This window comes from Bubalus bubalis, chromosome 24 (genome assembly GCF_019923935.1).
Source record: "Bubalus bubalis isolate 160015118507 breed Murrah chromosome 24, NDDB_SH_1, whole genome shotgun sequence".
NCBI classification, from domain to species: domain Eukaryota; kingdom Metazoa; phylum Chordata; class Mammalia; order Artiodactyla; family Bovidae; genus Bubalus; species Bubalus bubalis.
Genome location: NC_059180.1, coordinates 3,018,091 through 3,036,923, shown reverse-complemented (window position 1 = coordinate 3,036,923; position 18,833 = coordinate 3,018,091). Strand labels below are relative to the sequence as shown.

Below are 18,833 nucleotides of genomic sequence, written 5' to 3'. Positions count from 1 at the left end.
AAACGACCCGTCTGGGGAAACTGGGTCATACAACGGGCTAACGACACTGAGAAACTGCGCCGCCGGGAGAAGCCTGTGTTCAGCAGTGTGGGGATAAACCAACCCGGCTTGTTATGTAAATTACAGCCTCAAACCCATCAGTTTATCCCGGATGGCCTATCGTCAGAACAGTTTTCTCTGAAATAAAGACTGAGCCAGACGCCCATCAGGGGTCAGTACCCACCCTCCGGACAGGGCCAGCCCCGCTGGGTCTCCAGGGGCCCCGCCCTCTCCTCTGCTGTCTGGGCAGCACCCTGCGGCTGGAGGCAGCCCCTCGGCCTGGGGGGCACCGCTCTGGTGTGTCTGCATCTTCGCCACGCAGCATCTCGGTCCCATGGGGACAAAGGCAGGGAACCCTCAGGTTTTAATTTTCACTTTTACAGAGAAAATGCAATGGAGTTCAGTTAAGGCATAAACCAGCTTGTATTTTCATGACCTCTTGTGTTCTTCAGTTTCATTAAAATTATCTGTAGACAGACCCTGCAAAAAGTTTTCACAACAGCAGGTCCTGTCTGTAGGGAGCATTGCTCCGGCAAGGGAAGCAAGAATCAATCCAGACCTCGTGGTCAGACAGGACTTACAGCATTTACAGCAGGGCAACGGCCCTCCCCCCAAGGCTTCCAACAGTCCACCTGCGATGACCCCCCCACCAGGAGCACCTCGGCCTCTTCCCTCACGTTTCCCCACGCGGAAAACACCCAGGAAGACGAGGAATGACACTGTGTTTTGCTTCAGCTCAGTTCAGTCGCTCAGTCGTGTCCGACTCTTTGCCACCCCATGAATCGCAGCACGCCAGGCCTCCCTGTCCATCACCAACTCCCGGAGTTCACTCAGACTCACATCCATCGAGTCAGTGATGCCATCCAGCCATCTCATCCTCTGTCGTCCCTTCTCCTCCTACCCCCAATCCCTCCCAGCATCACAGTCTTTTCCAATGAGTCAACTCTTCGCATGAGATGGCCAAAGTACTGGAGTTTCAGCTTTAGCATCATTCCTTCCAAAGAAATCCCAGGGCTGATCTCCTTCAGGATGGACTGGTTGGATCTCCTTGCAGTCCAAGGGACTCTCAAGAGTCTTCTCCAACACCACAGTTCAAAAGCAGGAATTCTTCGGCGCTCAGCCTTCTTCACAGTCCAACCCTCACATCCATATATGACCACTGGAAAAACCATAGCCTTGACTAGACCGACCTTTGTTGGCAAAGTAATGTCTCTGCTTTTCAATATGCTGTCTAGGTTGGTCATAACTTTCCTTCCAAGGAGTAAGCGTCTTTTAATTTCATGGCTGCAGTCACCATCTGCAGTGATTTGGGAGCCCCCCAAAAATAAAGTCTGACACTGTTTCCACTGTTTCCCCATCTGTTTCCCATGAAGTGATGGGACCGGATGCCATGATCTTTGTTTTCTCAATGTTGAGTTTTAAGCCAACTTTTTCACTCTCCTCTTTCACCTTCATCAAGAGGCTTTTTAGTTCCTCTTCACTTTCTGCCGTAAGGGTGGTGTCATCTGCATATCTGAGGTTATTGATATTTCTCCCGGCAACCTGGATTCCAGCTTGTGCTTCTTCCAGCCCAGCGTTTCTTATGAGGTACTCTGCACATAAGTTAAATAAGCAGGATGACAATATACAGCCTTGATGTACTCCTTTTCCTATTTGGAACCAGTCTGTTGTTCCATGTCCAGCTCTAACTGCTGCTTCCTGACCTGCATACAGATTTCTCAACAGGCAGGTCAGGTGGTCTGGTATTCCCATCTCTTGAACAATTTTCCACAGTTTATTGTGATCCACACAGTGAAAGGCTTTGGCATAGTCAATAAAGCAGAAATAGATGTTTTTCTGGAACTCTCTTGCTTTTTCAATGATCCAGCGGATGTTGGCAATTTGGTCTCTGGTTCCTCTGCCTTTTCGAAAACCAGCTTGAACATCTGGAAGTTCACGGTTCACATATTGCTGAAGCCTGGCTTGGAGAATTTTGAGCATTACTATATAATAGCGTGTGAGAAGAGTGCAGTTGTGCGGTAGTTTGAGCATTCTTTGGCATTGCCTTTCTTTGGGATTGGAATGAAAACTGGCCTTTTCCAGTCCTGTGGCCACTGCTGAGTTTTCCAAATTTGCTGGCATATTGAGTGCAGCACTTTCACAGGATCATCTTTCAGGATTTGAAATAACTCAACTGGAATTCCATCACCTCCACTAGCTTTGTTTGTAGTGATGCTCTCTAAGGCCCACTTGACTTCACATTCCAGGATATCTGGCTGTAGGTGAGTGATCACACCATCGCGATTATCTGGGTCGTGAAGATCTTTTTTGTACAGTTCTTCTGTGTATTCTTGCCACCTCTTTTAATATCTTCTGCTTCTGTTAGGTCTATACCATTTCTGTCCTTTATTGAGCCCATCTTTGCATGAAATGTTTCCTTGGTATCTCTTAATTTTCTTGAAGAGATCTCTAGTCTTTCCCATTCTGTTGTTTTCCCCTATTTCTTTGCATTGATCGCTAAAGAAGGCTTTCTTATCTCTTCTTGCTATTCTTTGGAACTCTGGAACCTGGAATGTCAGGTCCATGAATCAAGGCAAATTGGAAGTGGTCAAACAAGAGATGGCAAGAGTGAATGTCGACATTCTAGGAATCAGTGAACTAAAATGCACTGGAATGGGTGAATTTAACTCAGATGACCATTATATCTACTACTGCAGGCAGGAATCCCTCAGAAGAAATGGAGTGGCCATCATGGTCAACAAAAGAGTTCAAAAGGCAGTAGTACTTGGATGCAATCTCAAAAACGACAGAATGATCTCTGTTCGTTTCCAAGGCAAACCATTCAATATCACAGTAATCCAAGTCTATGCCCCAACCAGTAATGGTGAAGAAACTGAAGTTGAACGGTTCTATGAAGACCTACAAGACCTTTTAGAACTAACACCCAAAAAAGATGTCCTTTTCATTATAGGGGACTGGAATGCAAAAAAAGGAAATCAAGAAACACCTGGAGTAACAGGCAAATCTGGCCTTGGAATACGGAATGAAGCAGGGCAAAGACTAATAGAGTTTTGCCAAGAAAATGCACTGGTCATAACAAACACCCTCTTCCAACAACACAAGAGAAGACTCTACACATGGACATCACCAGATGGTCAACACCGAAATTAGATGGATTATATTCTTTGCAGCCAAAGATGAAGAAGCTCTATACAGTCAGCAAAAACAAGACCAGGAGCTGACTGTGCCTCAGATCATGAACTCCTTATTGCCAAATTCAGACTGAAATTGAAGAAAGTAGGGAAAACCACTAGACCATTCAGGTATGACCTAAATCAAATCCCTTATGATTATACAGTGGAAGTGAGAAATAGATTTAAGGGCCTAGATCTGATAGATAGAGTGCCTGATGAACTATGAAATGAGGTTCGTGACACTGTACAGGAGACAGGGATCAACACCATCCCCATGGAAAAGAAATGCAAAAAAGCAAAATGGCTGTCTGGAGAGGCCTTAGGAATAGCGTTTTGGTTACCAAGAGCCTTGTCTGATCTGGTCGCTAGGAACTGGGGCCCACTGGGGATGGGGGAGGGGAGTCCCACCCCAACCCGCCCCCGACTCCGCCCAGCCCCAGGGGATCAGGTCCGGAGGCCAGACTCTGCGGGGACCCACCCTTCTGTTTAAAGACCAACTCTGGGCTCAGGGCCCTAACCTACTCAGCCACACAGATATTAACATAAAAAAAGGTGCTTTAGAGCCCCTGGCTAGACGGATTCCAATTCCCCAGCAGCAGTGAAACTGCAGTTTCAGCAGAGCCCCTGCTCTAGCGTTTCGTTTTCTTCTTTAAAAAGGAAACAAGGCGCAGGGAGCACGCCGAAGGCCGCAGCGGTCAGCTCCATGGGGGCCGCTGTCCGGGGCTCTTCTCCCCACATTTCTGCGTTTTCCAAAGTTTGTATGGGCACAGGTTGCGTATGTAACACCAAAAGGTTTGAAATAATAAAGGCTGCATAGATGTGTGATGTCAAGCTAATGTGTACTTTTTTTTTTTTTTGGCTTTCTTTTAAAAACAGACTTTTCCAGAAAAGAAATGATGCTGAAGAATTTTGACTTTTAAGAAAATCAGATAATGCAGGCTGAGAAAGCAAACTCTCCAATAAGCTTGAGAATTCAAGACCTTCAACTCCTCTGCTCTTGCGAGGATTAACTACTGCGTTCATTAGTCATGGAGCCCTCTGGAAAAAAGCCTCTGGACAGACAAGTTCTCCAAAGAGAGAGACCCTCACTGGTGCCTTTAAAAAAGTGACCGGCTTTACCAATTTTTACGCATTAAAAAAAAAATAGTTATCATGTTAAAAACACATCAGATTTCCTTGGCTGCTTAAATGGCAGCGGAAAAAAAAAAAATGAAATTACACTTCTGAAAATGATAAAAGGTGAAGGCTGAGACACTGATGACCAGAAGGAGCTGCGGGGCTTCCCGGTGGCTCAGCTGGTAAAGAATCTGCCTGCAATGCAGGAGACCTGGGTTCGATCCCTAGGTCGGGAAGATCCCCTGGAGAAGGGAAAGGCTGCCCACTCCAGGATTCCGGCCTGGAGAATTCCATGGATTGTATAGTCCATGGGGTTGCAAAGAGTTGGACACGACTGAGCGACTTTCACTTCACTTCACAAGGAGCTGTAACAGAGAGACTGGTGGATCTGCCCAGAAAAGGAAGACACACCTGTGAGTACTGAGTCCCCAGGGCTCCGGCTCAGTCCCTACAGGTCAGTGGCCCGTCGCAAGGGAGAAACCTGTTGTTGCCCTTTGGTTGCTCGGTTGTGTCCCCATGGACTGAGGTCCACCAGGCTCCTAGAAATTTGAAGAACTAACTGCCCCCAAATATGGGCCGAGTGTCTCATGGGACCCCTGTACTTGTGGACGGTGTCCGGGGACACAGGGCAGCTCGGAAGACGCCCGCAGGGGAGGCGGACGCCGGGGACAGGGCCCGCTGGCTCAGCCTGCCGCTGGGCGGGCAGGGCGGCCGCCTGTCTGGCCAGGACTATTCCAAGCGTGGTACCGAGTCCCGAGGCCCTCCCCACCCTGCTCTCCTCCGGGGTGCACTGCGGGTCAGTGCGCTGTGGGGGAAAGGCCCAGGTAACCCTGACCAACCGCCGCATGAACACTTCCATGCACGGACCTCACCCCCAAGACCTTCCAGGTTAGTGGGGCAGCAACACATACGTGTCACCCGGGAAACGCACAGGTGTAAACTCCAGGAAGACCCGGGGAACGCAGAGCACGCAGTGCTGGCCCACCTGGCCCCGCGGCAGTGCCACTGGGCGACCGCGGGCGCACCAGGCAGGGGACCAGCGGGAGGGGTGGGCGTGCGGCCAGCGCGCGAGTGAAGCGGGCGGGGCCGTGGAGCCGCCGTCGGTGGGGATGAGTCCCACTGTGGGAAGATGAGAGACTCTGCAGACGGAGGGGGTGCGGGCTGCAGACAGCGCAGGTGTGCTGACGTCCCGAGCTGACTGACGCTCAGAGGTGCTCAGGGTGGCCAGCCCGGGGTCACCTGGACTCGTCACCCTTGGAGAGCGTGGCAGAGGGCTCAGCAGCTGACGTGGGAGACGAGCGGCAGGATCGGATGGGAAATCGAAGGTCTCGGGCCCGAGAGGCTGCTGGGGTGTGGGCAAGGGACGCAGGGTGACCTTCCAGATTCCATCCACAGCCAGCACGGAGAGGCCCGCTGGGGCCCCCTGGATCCAGCCGTGAGCTCAGGGATGGAGGCTGAGGGTGAGCCCGGGGCCCCGGATGGGATGAGGGGTGGGCAGGGATGCTGGGGTGAGGCCTGGGAGTGCGCGGGTGCAGGGGTCTGAGCACTGGAGCAGGCGGGACAGGGGGAGGAAGGCGGGACCAGAGCCTGCGGGGCTGGGAAGGGCAGCGGTCAGGCCTCAGGGCTGTGAAGACATGGTCGGCCGTGCGTCTGACCATCTCGCCCATGAAGCACTCCTCTTGCAGCCGTGGAAGCACACCGACGGTAAGACCCCACTCGTGTAAATCAGCCCCCTGCCACCACAGACACACACACAACTGCACAACCACCACTCGGAGACGGCTCTGGGTCGGGGAGGTATGACAAAGGACTAGAATCAAACTCCTAAGGGTCTCGGGAACTCAGGGGATCCCAAAGTCACCTGCGACCTGTCGTTTCTTTTGAAGAAACAGAAAATGACCGGACATGACGGAGGACATGTTACACTGTCCTCTGCACTTTCCTGTATTTCTTAAAACGCCTTCCATAACGTGCGAGTTACTTCATCAGTTCCTGGCCTCCGCCTCCAAGGCACAGCTTTTCCTTTGCAAAGTGCCCTGCGCCCCCGTTTGTGGTGCACGAACGCCGTGGTGATGGTCGGGCACACAGGAGGCTGGTGTGAGATTAGAGCCCCCCTGCCCACCTCTCGGGGTCCTGCCCGGGGTGAGCCAGTCGCTGCCCCTGCCGGGGGGCCCGGCCAAGCCGACTCCCATCACTGAGAGTGAATTAAAACACTGCTATAGAAGGGGTAAATGTGGCTGGATTAGAAATTACTGTTTTATTCCAGTACTGAATCTCAGAGATTACTAATCACAAGAAGAACACCAGTAACTATTTGGTGGAGGAGCCCGACAGCACAAAATCCTCCTAGTGGCCACACGATCCAGTCGAGAAGGCCCATGTGTGTGCGACACCCAGAAAGGGCATGCGGCCCGGCCCAGCGTTCCAGCCAGAGACGCTTCCCCAGAACCCAATCAGGACGTCGTCAGATTGGACAGACCGGCTGAAAATCGAGTCCCTCTGACTCAGTGACTCCTGTTTTCTCTTAAGAGCGTCAAGGTCACTGGAGACGGGGCCCTGGGCGCAGCCTCCAGCCTGGACCCAGCCCGGCTGGTGACGGAACCAAGAAGAGGGCCGCCAGAAAACAGGTTCTGTGACGCTGCCTGGACTCAGGGCCAGACCTGGTGATGGACACACTCTTACTCTGGGGAAATACACACTCCAGAGTGAAGGGAAAGGGCCCCCTTTTCCTACCTGTGAGCTCTGACCTTTAGAAAACAATCAGGGAGAAAAGTCCCCATCACATTAGCCAGCCCCGAGAGAAGTCTATAAACGCCCGGGATTAAATGTGACAAGGGGCATGGGGCTCCTAGTGAAGAGGACCAGCAGATGCCGCCTGTGATGCCAGCGACCATGCAGTCTGGATCCCGTAGCCCCGGCAGGTGCTACGTGCCGAAACACGGCGTGGCCGAGCGCCAGGAAAACCTGACCAACAGGAGCCTGGGGAAGCAGCCCAGGCCCAAGCCCATCCAAGGGCCCCGCACGACTCCCCGCAGGCCGGGTGCAGACTGAGCTGATGAGGGGGTCAGGATGAGCGGACGCGACACGGGACGGCACCCGCCTGGGTCCTGGCCTGGCCACTCAAAGAGTTTTCTAACCACTGGTCAGAAACAACTGTTTTGGACTTCCTGTAAGATGTTGGAACGGACCCTGTCCAGCCACCCGCAGGCCACACAAGATCAGGCACACAGATCCGCTCCACAGATGCGGAGTGTCCCAGGGGCCACGCGTGTGAGTGCCACCCTCAAGGAAACTCCAGATCCCTGAGAGGGACACATGGACCACAGGGACGAGGGCCAGCGTCCACTCGGCACGTGACTGGCCCAGGAAGTCCTGCCAGGTCAACACACGGGCCCCTCACAGGCACACAGACCAGGGCAACCCGGTCCAAGCAGGTGTCCACTCCAACTCTGGACAGGTACTCACCTGCTCAGCAAGGAGGGAAAAGTCTGCAAGGACAGAAACCCAAACACGAGCCTTAGGGAGCTGGACTCGCAGGGGATCTGTCCATAATCAACGCATCCAGGGCTACCAAGGGCCAGGGAGAGGGTTTTCACTGTTAACTTCCTGCAAAGCTGCAAATTTGCCTTCGTCTTCAACACCCACAGGAGTCGTGTCTCGGATCCCCTGACTTTCTTCCTCTGACTTCAAGTACTGAGGCAACGAAGGGAAACACAGAAGCCGTCCATCTGGACTTAGCTTCGGTCCAGGGCGGCAGACACTGAACGGGGCCCTCCTCTGCGGAAGGACCACTTGCCCCGCACGCAACCTGACCCCACGGCCTGGATCAGGCTTTCCCACCCTCACACCTCGAGGTACACGGCAGAAGCAAGACGCATGCTTCGGAGGCCAGTGGAGTAAACTGAGGTGGCAGCCGTGCCCTGGGGCCTGGGCATCCACAGACCCGTCACCTCCCCAAGGTTGCCTGGGGACAGCCCCACACATGGGCAGGACAGATGTGAGAGCTGGACCACAAAGAAGGCTGAGTGCCAGAGAACTGATGCTTTTGAGCTGTGGTGCTGGAGAAGACTCTTGAGAGTCCCTTGGACTGCAAGGAGATTCAACCAGTCCATCCTAAAGGAGATCAGTCCTGAATACTCATTGGAAGGACTAATGCTGAAGCTGAAACTCCAATACTTTGGTCACCTGATGTGAAAAGCCGACTTATTGGCAAAAGCCCTGATGCTGAGAAAGATTAAAGGTGGGAGAAGGGGATGACAGAGGATGAGATGGTTGGATAGAATCACCAACTCAATGGACATGAGTTTTGAGCAAGCTCTGGGAGATAGTGAAGGACAGGAAGCCTGGTGTACTGCAGTCCATGGGGTCAGAGGGAGTTGGACACAACTTATTGACTGATTGACAACAAAAACTGAAAAGCAAAATAAAAATTAAAATTCAGGGGCTTTCCTGGCAGTTCAGTGGCTGGGGCCCCCTGAGTCCACTACAGGGGCCCTGGGTTCCACTCCTGGTTGGGAAACTAAGATCCCACACACCACACCACACAGCCAAAAAAAATTCAGCTCTCTGGTTACATGAACCACATTTCAAGTGTCAACAGCCATGCGGGGCCTGGGCAGTCCTGCTGGGCACTTCTTTTGCTGCAGGGTTTTCCAGAGGCCGGGAAGATCCCCGCCCGGCCACCCAGGGAGGGGCCTGGAACCTGCTCACAGCGCCACGCCAGGGAAAGACTGAACTGCTGAGAAACCCTGACGGTCGGCTGAGCCGCCCTGCGGGCCGGGCGCTGCAGGCAGCAGGCGCCCCTGGTACACAGGGGGTCCAGCCCAGCCGGGCACTCTGAGCAAAGGTGTTTTCCTCCGGCCACAATGAGTCACTGTTCCCAGCGTGGGGCACGTAACTGCCGAGCAGACCAGACATTTACGTCCCCGTGGCGGGGGCGGGGTGGGGGGGGTGGGCATAAACTTCCACCAGGCCGTTGTCCTCTTCACGTGAGCCCTGGGCGCCAGCCGGTCTGCTGCCGGCTGCTCCGTCATCAGAAGCATCAGGCTTCATTCTGACAGCCTTTCCACGTGGGCTCGGGAGCGGCACTGAGTTTACAGGCTACCTTTCACTGACGAACGCTCCAGCGAGGCTTCCTGGTAACACACGGGAGGCTCCTCAACCTCCGCTGTAAACTGCATCCAAACCAGACACGGGGGCGGGCGCGGGATTTCCGGGCAGGCTCTCCAGGACCCACGCCCGGCTCCCTGCAGCCACCCCCCAACCCAGCACTGCAGGTCCCCAGCCGATGGCACGCTCGCCTCATCAGGTCAGCACCTAGACTGGCCCTTCACCTAGAGCATCTGTGACTCAGAGAAAGGCGATGATGGGGGTGTGTGTGTGTGTGTGTGGGCGGTCCCAGTGCATCTGACCTCACAGCCGCTCATCCAGAAACACAGTAAGACCCTCGGGCTTTTTTGACACAAACCACGACAGGCAAAGTCTTTCTAGGATGGGACAGAAGACGGGCCTGATGCTGTGTGTGATGCTGAGCTACTAGGGGGAAGGGAAGACACAGACAGACAGACAGAAAGACATCCACTTAGAGGAGATGGGAGCGGGAGGAAGGGAAGGAAGGTTTATGTTCACCAAAAGGGGCCCAGTCTTGTTTTATAATTGTGCTTAGAAAGGGTTCACGAAAAATCCCAAACAAGGAATAATGCCATAAAACCCTATGTTGTCCCTGACGTCCTAGAGGGCTGAGTCACTCCATGACCGCTGGCCTCGCTCCCCCATTTCCTGGTGGGTCCACGGCCGCAGCTGGAGGCAAAGGGAGGGGAGCCACCAGGGACCCCACGGCACCCCTCCAGGGGCAGGGAAGGAGCAGAAGTCACTGGTGGGCTGGAGAGCTCCACCTGAACTAATCAAGAACTGACTGCACATACCAAAACACTAAAATTTAAGCCAAATCATGCCACAGGATGCTAAGAAAGGCTGACAACAAAACTGACTTATTTCTACAAAATGTGCTCTCACTCAACTTTTAGAGCAAAATTAAACATCAGAAAGACTGATCCTTTCAAAGATTTCTATTTTCAAAGACGTGAGTTATTGGGTTCGAGTGGATCAAAAGTAACTAACAATAGAACAAAAATAAAACATTTGTATAATAAGATATGTTGACATTACATCTGCATAATTCAATTGGTATTTTCCTCAATGACCAAAGCATGAGGCTACAAAATCACCCATGGGGAAAAAGATCTTTTCAAAACACAAGAGAGGGCAACGGGTTTTAATGTTCAGTTTTAAAGTCCAGGGATGAGGTTGCAGATGGCATCCTGCAGTCAACTTTCAAGAAACTACTGCTGTCCAGCCTGGAGAGGCATGGGAGAACTCCCACAACTTGCAGAAAGACTAGAAAACTCTCCTCCCTTTTCCCAGGAAACTTAGCTGAAACAACGTATCACAACACGCTAAGCAGAGGCCGGCCAGGGAGAGTCAGATCTTGCATCAATCAGGGCAGACTTAAAGGATGTTTACCAAGAAATGAACACCCATTCCAGTTTCTTTTGTTTGGGAAAACGGAGCTATTTTCTCATAGAAAGTTATTTTTGAAATAGGCCTCTTATGCTATTTTTAAATAGATTAATAAATACATAAACCTTCTTTTCTCAGGGCAATTTCCAATCTGGCAACTGTAACAGACACACCCCATGTAAACAAGAGCTCTCTGGGCTCCCCGGTAAACTAATAGTTAAACACGTCCCCGGTGACTAAGGACGAGAGTTCCTTCCTAACGGAGTCACCGCCAACAAATACCCACACCTGAGCTGACTCTTAGGGGAGAGGAGCCTCAGGAACTGACGCAGAGCCCTCAGGGCTAAGCAAAGCGAGCCCCCCACGGGCTCACCCTGCACCCAGGCAGAGCCCGCCAGGCCCCAGGGCGCAGCCGTGGGCCGGTGGCCACTGAGCCAGCGCGAGGCTGGGTGCACTCGGCCACGCTGCAGAGCCGCCCTCTCCGGGGCCGTGAAACGCGTGCACACAGGCAGGCGACATTTCTCTTTCTTTTTAGATCTACCAGCAACATTTTTTACCAGAAAACTAGAAACTCGTGAGAAGCCACAGAAGCCACGAGAATGAACTAGAAAATCTCGTAACAAGTCACAAATGCGAGGGCCTATTTTCCAGGAAATCAAAGTAAACGCATTTTATATAACCCTCTCATTTTAATATGAAATGCTTTAAATGCAGGGTAATTACGGAAATGAGGCACTGCTGTAATTCGAGTTGTCATTAACTTAGCAAGTTTATCCCCTGACATTCGCAAGATGCAGAAACAGCACAGGGTAAATTACCGTATCTACACATCAAATGCTTTCCTTTCACGCCAGCACGTAATTGTGAACAGAGCCATGTCTTTTTCAAAAGTACTATGAACACCACTAAAACTCGGCTCAATGCTCTTTTAGCACCTATCAATTCCATTCCTTCATCAACGATGAAGACTTTCACAGGTTTATTATAAATTCAACACATACTACATAATAAAAACCATCCTTACCAGAGACTGATTTTTTTAAGCACTATAGAAACTTTTTTACACAGATGAGTCCAAAACAGCCAATGTGAATTCAATACTGGAACATAGATTCAATGCACGAACTCTCACTTTGCTATTAATAAACGCCTACAAACCTTTTTAAAGTAAGTTTTTAACAAGACACATTCTTTGAACTGGCATATGTGATAACACAGTAACTGCCAACCGATGGCTCAACAGGTACGGAGTCCACCTGCAAAGCAGAAGATGCAGGAGATGTGGGCTTGATCCCTGGGTCGGGAAGATGCCCTGGAGGAGGGCACGGCAACCTGCTCCAGTATTCCTGCCTGGAGAATCCGATGGACAGAGGAGCCGGGTGGGCATGGTCCATGGGGTCACAGAGTCGGACATGACTGATGTGACTGAGCACACAGTAAAAAACACACAACAAAGCTTCTACTTAGAGAAAATGCCACATTTCGTATTTCAACTGCACCATCCAGATCCGACTAGCTGGACTCCAAAGCTCCGTTTCTTCCACGGCACGCCCCTCCAACCTCCCCTGAGTTTCATTCCACGTGGGCACCGTGCCCGGAGCTTCCAGACACGCCGCCTGGCCTGCTCCATCACCAGATGAGAGCACGCTTCCTTCAGGAGGCCTTTCGGCTGCATCTCTTCCTCTCCAGCCCCCCGGCCCCCCGCACCCAGTCCTCAGGGGTCAGGCCTGATGACCGTGTCCACGGGGCTCTATGGGCCCCTGGCTCCACACACGGCCGCATGCGGCCCTGCTCCCTGCCCACCGCTCTCCTCTCCACACGGAAACACAGCCAGCACCACCAAGTCTCACCTCTTCACCCCTGGGACCTGACGCCCTCCCTGCCCCAAAGGCGCCCCCAGCTCTGCACGCAGGCCTGCTCCCAACCCGCTGCCCAGGATGGAGGGACCGCGTCTGGGGGGCCCCTGCGGCTCTCGGCGGGCTGAGGGTGGGGGTGGGGACAGGGAGGAGGGTAGGGAGGACAGGAGCCAGCTGCTCTCCCTGGGGATGCTGGGCCCTGAGGCCTTCTACCCACACCTGCAGTCCTCACCAAGTCTAGGGCATTTTCCCATTAATTTCAATATATTTCAACCTGGTGACTACTGTAAGATGGTTAGTAATGAATTCAATATTCTTCCAGTGACCAGCTGGAACAGCAACAAGCATGTCCTGTATGGGTCCACAGTGCGCAAGCTCAGTCGTGTCCGACCCTTTGTGACCCCATGGACGGCAGCCTGCCAGGCTCCTCTCTTCATGCGATTTTCCAGGCGAGGGTACTGGAGCAGGTTGCTGTTTCCTTCTCCAGGGGACCTTTCCGACCCTGGGACCGAACCTGCGTCTCTTGTGTCTCCTGCGTTGGCAGGTGGGTTCTTTACCACAGGCGCCAGCAGGGAAGCCTGTATGTTTTCATAGCGCCTGAACAATTATTTATGTAGTTAAATGCTTTGGTGGTTACAATTAATTTTTATCACGGGATGCCTGCAGAGGCCATGATCCGTAACATCTCTGTTCACGACACGCCTTTCGGAGGGCGGACTGCATCAGCATGGCCCGGAACACGTGCTGGCGGCCACCGTCAACGACGGGAGGACTGGGGACAACAGGTCGAGGGGCACGGACAGTGCCCATCAGAAGCCTGCCACGGGGACAGGCACGTGCCCGCCCGGCCTCTGCCCGCGGGGCAGGCTTGGCAAAAAAGAAAAAAAAAAAAAAGGCATCGGACCTGAGTCTGACCAAAGCTCCAGGTCCGAAAACTGATTTACAGAACGCCAAGGGAGAGGACGCAGTAGACACCACGGGAATGCAATCTGGGAAGAGAGACCGTGGGAAAGTGTACGGGACCAATGACCCTGTTTCTTCATCAGGGACAAAAAAAGGGAGAGAGAGAGGGGAGGGGGGATGAGACGGAGCCTGAAGTTTGAAAGAGATGTGAGAGACACGCCAGCCAATCACAGCGTCTGGACCTGATTTGGTTCCTGATTCGAAGGAACTCACTGTGAGAAAAGCAAGAGAAGGGAAGGGAAATCCAAACACTCATTGGAAGTTTGATGATAGTAAGAGATGGTTATTAATTTTTTACGTGTGATAATGACACTGTGGTTAGGTTTTTTGAAAAAGGAATCTTTATCTTTTGTTGAAATATTTACAGACGGAGTGTTGGGACAGTTGCGACCCGTGGGGGGCGGGGGGGATGCAGATAAAACGAGCTTGGCCATAGCGCGGCAGCCGTGGGAGCTGGGCGACGGCACCGGGAACCACCGTCTCTATGCTTGAAACTTTCTGTAATGAAAAGTCTTCAAAAGAAGAAAAAAAAGAGCTATGCTCACCACAGAAAACTTGGGACGCACAGAAAAGTGAAAAGAATCCATCAGCGTCACTGCCCGCGGAACCACCACAAGCAAAGTCTCGCTTTTACTGTAAAAACTCACGTCCACATGTTCACATGCTTATTTTATGACACTTTTGGGAAAGACAGTTGGAAAGGGGAGACGAGAGAGCAAGCCCGAGGCCGTGCGGGGTCCCCCTCCTTTAGTTCACAGGTTCCATCTGATGCAAACTCCAGATCTGCTGGCCTGACGACCTCCAGCCACACACAGGAACCACGCCCGCCCGCAGGGCCCAGGAGAGGCCCGGCGACCACCTGCCTCAGAAACCCGGAGCCTCGGGACGCTCTTCCGCCCGGGGGAGCTGCAGGCTCGGTCACTGATTCCTCATCAACAAACACGCCTGTAAACACCGCGCTTTTTACACACCGAGTGCCGGCGGGCCTGTCTCCATGTGAAGCTGACGGGCGCCGCGCCCAGGCCTGGGGACCTGGGGGCCTGGGAGATCTGCAGGGGAGGGGCCGCGGCGGGACTGACAGCATCGCCCCCCCAGTTCCCATGGTCACCCAGCGGGGTCGGCCCCCAGGGGTGTCACAAGCAGATTTTTTTTCCTGCCAGTAATTTCAAGTGTTTCTTTTTAGTTTTGGAAAAACCTACTCGTAGCCACAAAGGTGGGTATATTCTGGGTTTCCTCGCCACCTCCTGCGTCCCTGAGTCGGGGGAGGGAGAGAAGGGACGGTCCGGGGAGCTGTGTGGGGTGGCATATGTGTGCGGGGCGGGGGGGTGGTGGTGGTGTGCAGGGATGCATGTGTGTGTGTGTGTGTGGGGCGCATGTGTATGCCGGGCTGCATGTGTGTGTGCGGGGGGGCATGTGTGTGCCGGGGTGCGTGTGTGTGCGGGCGGTGGTGCGTGTGTGTGTGTGGGGGCGCGTGTGTGTGCGGGCGGTGGTGCGTGTGTGTGTGTGGGGGCGCGTGTGTGTGTGGGAGGGGGTGCATGTGTGTGTGTGGGGGTGCGTGTGTGTGCGCAGGGGTGCATGTGTGTGCAGGGGTGCGTGTGTGCGGGGCGGGGGTGGTGGTGTGTAGGGGTGCTTGTGTGTGTGTGGGGGGGCGCGTGTGTGTGCAGGACGGGGTGCGTGTGTGTGCGGGGTGGCACACAGGGGCGCCCAGCAGGACGACCCACACAAAGAGCCCCAGGTCTCAGGCAGCACCCACCACAAGCAGGCGATGCAGCGCCCACTAGGGTAGGCACTCCCTCAAAGTACGACGGAGAAACATCACAGCTTCAGCTTCGCGCGCTCGTGGCGACACCGGCCACTGAGGCCTGAGAGGAAACGGACTTCGCTGCTGCTGTTCTTTGAAAGTCAGCAGCAAACTTCCGATCCCGAGGTGACACCCAGTGCGCACATCCAGCTTCCTTCCTCTGAGCTCAGTAATGCTGCCTGATCGCTTCTCCACGTGCTGAGCCAAAGCCCCTGGCCCCGACTCGAAAGAGCAGCTCTCAACAGCCCCTCTATCCCATGGATGTGACCACCTAGGCTGAGCTTCCTCAAATAAAAACAACATCCAACCAGGCAGGCTGCCGGCACGTCTGTCCACAGGCCTGGACGGTCTGAGAAACAACTGCCCTCTCCCAGGAAGGCCGACTCGGACGTCCACGCGGGGTCTCTCCGCCAGCACGCCCGTCCTGCTCTGTGGATTCTCCATCGCCCTGGCGCGTGAATCTGAACACAGCCCGACGAGCGCCGTGGGCAGGGCCCCGGACGGAGAGGGGCAGCCGTGCGGGCTGCTGGCTCCAAGGGCCAGGGAGGCAGCGTGATCACCAGTCACGTTTCACAAACAATGGGCCTGGGACTCGCCTATTCAGCACGTGAACCGAGGACTCCTCCGGCTGAAATTTCTTCCCCTTGACTTAGAGAAAATACTGGTGCATTCACGATTCGGTGAGCCTTGCCTCGCCAGGGCTGCACCCACTCAGCGGCTGGGCAGGGAGCTCTGAAAACAAGACTGCTGGGCGGACGCCCTTCCAGAACCTGAATTTATACAAAGAAGCCCTAGCAGACTGGGCCTCCGAGGGCTACAGGGCAGGGAGGGGAAAGGCTGCTTGCCTGTCACTTTCTCACCAGGGGAGGGGCTGGCCCCAGCACGCATTTAATGGCCTGGATGCGGAGTGTGTAGGTTGTGTAAAAGACACAACAGAGAGACAGCAACCACTGGGTAAGACAACTCTGTTATTCATCAAGTCCTGGCTTTACAGAAACACATACCTTTCATGTTTGGAAAACAAAGTTTGTCTACGCCTTCACCTTCCACCCCCCACACTCCCCAGGCCCTAAACACCAGTAAGTCCTTGCTGATGCTGAAAAATTATTCAGTACAATACTTAACAACCAAACGTGCTGAGATCTTAGAAAGGGGAGAAGGTTACAGAAACAGGCTTTGGGCCCTGGGACTCACCCCACCAAAAAATCCTGTGGACCCAGAGTGCTTATAAAAGCGAGAGTAATTAGTCAGAAACAACTCTGGAACACAGGTCCACTGCAGAAGCAGAACACTGGTGAGGAGTGGGAAGCAACTGTTACAGAGAAAAAGAAAGTGCCCACCGCGGCATGACTACCTGCACAGTGACCTGACCGCAGACGGGAGAAAGCAAGGACCTCCAGGGTAGGGCGGCAGGCAGGCCGGGAACCGGAAGGGCCAGGGAACACGAGGGTGTTGCTGAAGTCCCACGGGGCATCGGCCGCCTGTCCCCCAAACGTGGGGGGTCCCCCTCTCCCTGCCTCCTCGCTGGGACGTACCCTCCTGCCCAGGAACCCCGACTGTGCCCCGGATGCCCGAGTCATGGGGACCCCTGGCCTGCGTCCTCAGATACACCGAGGAGAGGACACTTCCTGTCCCCACCCCAGCCCACTCTCCTCTTGTCCCCTCCGGGCCCCTACTGAAGGGGCCTGACCTTCCGGGGTCCCCCCCCCACCCTGGGGACCCCGCAGACTGCCTGGCACAACCCTTCCAGCCAGTCCATTTGAGGGTCACCGCAGTCCAGACAAGGGGCGGGGATAGAGGATCCCTGGTGTCCAGGTCGTGGGGGAGGGCAAGGGCGACCCTCGACGCCCTGGGCGCCGGCAGGGCAGGGGTCAAGAGTGACCCCGTGTCCAGATCGGGAGGAGACGGGGAGACCCCACGCTCTGCTGGGAGGAGGGGCAAGGGCGACCCTGAGGCCCAGCCCGGGATGGGGGGTGGGGGCTGCCCCCCGGCCCAAGGTAGGCTGGGGTCAGGAGGTGACTCCTGTCCAACGCGGGCAGGGATGGGGCGCGGGGGGCGGCGACCCCAAGCCCAGGGGCAAGGGCGACCGTCAGGGGTCGAAGGGCCGTCCTCGGGGCGGGGGCCGCGGCACTCACTGCTTGGGCAGCTGCAGGGCTGGCGCGCCGCGCCGCTGGAAGGCCCCGTCCACGAAGACGCCGTTCTTGCCGAGGCAGCGCAGGTAGAAGTGCGGCTCCTGGAAGCTGAGCTGCAGGTGGCGCCGCGAGATGAAGCTGGACAGGCCCATGCTCAGGTCCACCGAGCCCTGCGACGAGTTGCGGCCGATGGTGACGCTGGGCTGCCGCATGAGGAACTCGAACTCGCGGCCCTCCAGGCGCGCCAGCGCGGGCCCGGGGCTCCGGCGCACCGAGGCGGCGGCCGCGGCCACCAGGGCCTCGCCCGCCGCGCCCCCCGCGATCGCGCCCGGCGGCGGCGGTGGGGGTGGCGGGGGCTGGGCGGGCGGCGGCGGTGACGGGGCGGCGGCGGGCGGGAAGGCGGCGGCGCACAGCACCGGGCTGCAGGGCGCCGAGCGCAGCGCCAGCAGGGCGCGGGCCCCGCCGTCCTCGCCGACCTCGGCCATGTTCGCGCAGCTCCGGGCGGCCTCCGGCGGCGGCGCGGCGCGCGGGGCGGGGCTCCGGGCGCGGCGGCCGCGGGATCCCGGCCCGGAGCGCTCGGAGCGGAGCCGGCGGGCGCGGCGCGCGCGGGGCCGCCAGGGGTACGTGTCCGCGCGCCGCGCCTAGCCCGCCGCGCCCGCCCCGGGGTGGGCCCTGGCCGCCGCTGCCGCCGCCGCCGCGCCCGGCCGTGGGAAGCCGCCTCCTCCGGCCCCGGGACGCGGGAGGGGAACCCCCGCCCCCCCCTCCCCACCCCGAAGAAGCCGCACTGGAAAGTTTCGATCCTGGGTCACTCGCTGCAGAAAGGGACCACTGACGTCAGCAGCCTCCTGGGCTCTAGAGGCTCCACCCGACACCCCAAAGTGCGATCCTACTTAGGCACCAAGACTGAGGGGTCTCGCGCTGTAACTGGAGTTTGCTTGAAGGTGCTGGCGACCCCTGATGCCCTGTGTTCCAATTCGGAGTCATCCATTTACTCAACAAGTAGCTACACGAGTGACGCAGGCCAGGCGCCTAGGTCCTTACATCCGTTACAGTCTAATGCGGGGCGGGGGTGGGGCAGGGAGACAGATGCCTGCAGGGGGGTCTTCTGTGAAAAGGCAGATCTGGCTACTTCAGGCATCCTTCAGAAGCGCTTCATGCCCCTTCCTGAATCAGCCAGGGCCCTCCAGTGTTGGCACACTGTCGTCATTTAATAATTATTGAGGTGAGGAGAAAA

General features: G+C 55.4%; 1 protein-coding gene across 3 annotated transcripts in view; it reads right to left on the bottom strand.

Moving 5' to 3' along the window:
* FOXK1 (forkhead box K1) overlaps nt 1–18,102 on the bottom strand; it is a 58,405-nt gene extending 40,303 nt beyond the window's left edge. For all 3 annotated transcript variants that reach the window (XM_025275367.3, XM_006044263.4, XM_025275368.3), the window contains exon 1: nt 17,603–18,102. In XM_025275367.3, the coding sequence (XP_025131152.1) occupies nt 17,603–18,084 (482 nt within the window). In that variant the 5' untranslated portion in view covers nt 18,085–18,102. The remainder of the gene's footprint in view (nt 1–17,602) is intronic.
* Nucleotides 18,103–18,833: the final 731 nt, after the last annotated feature.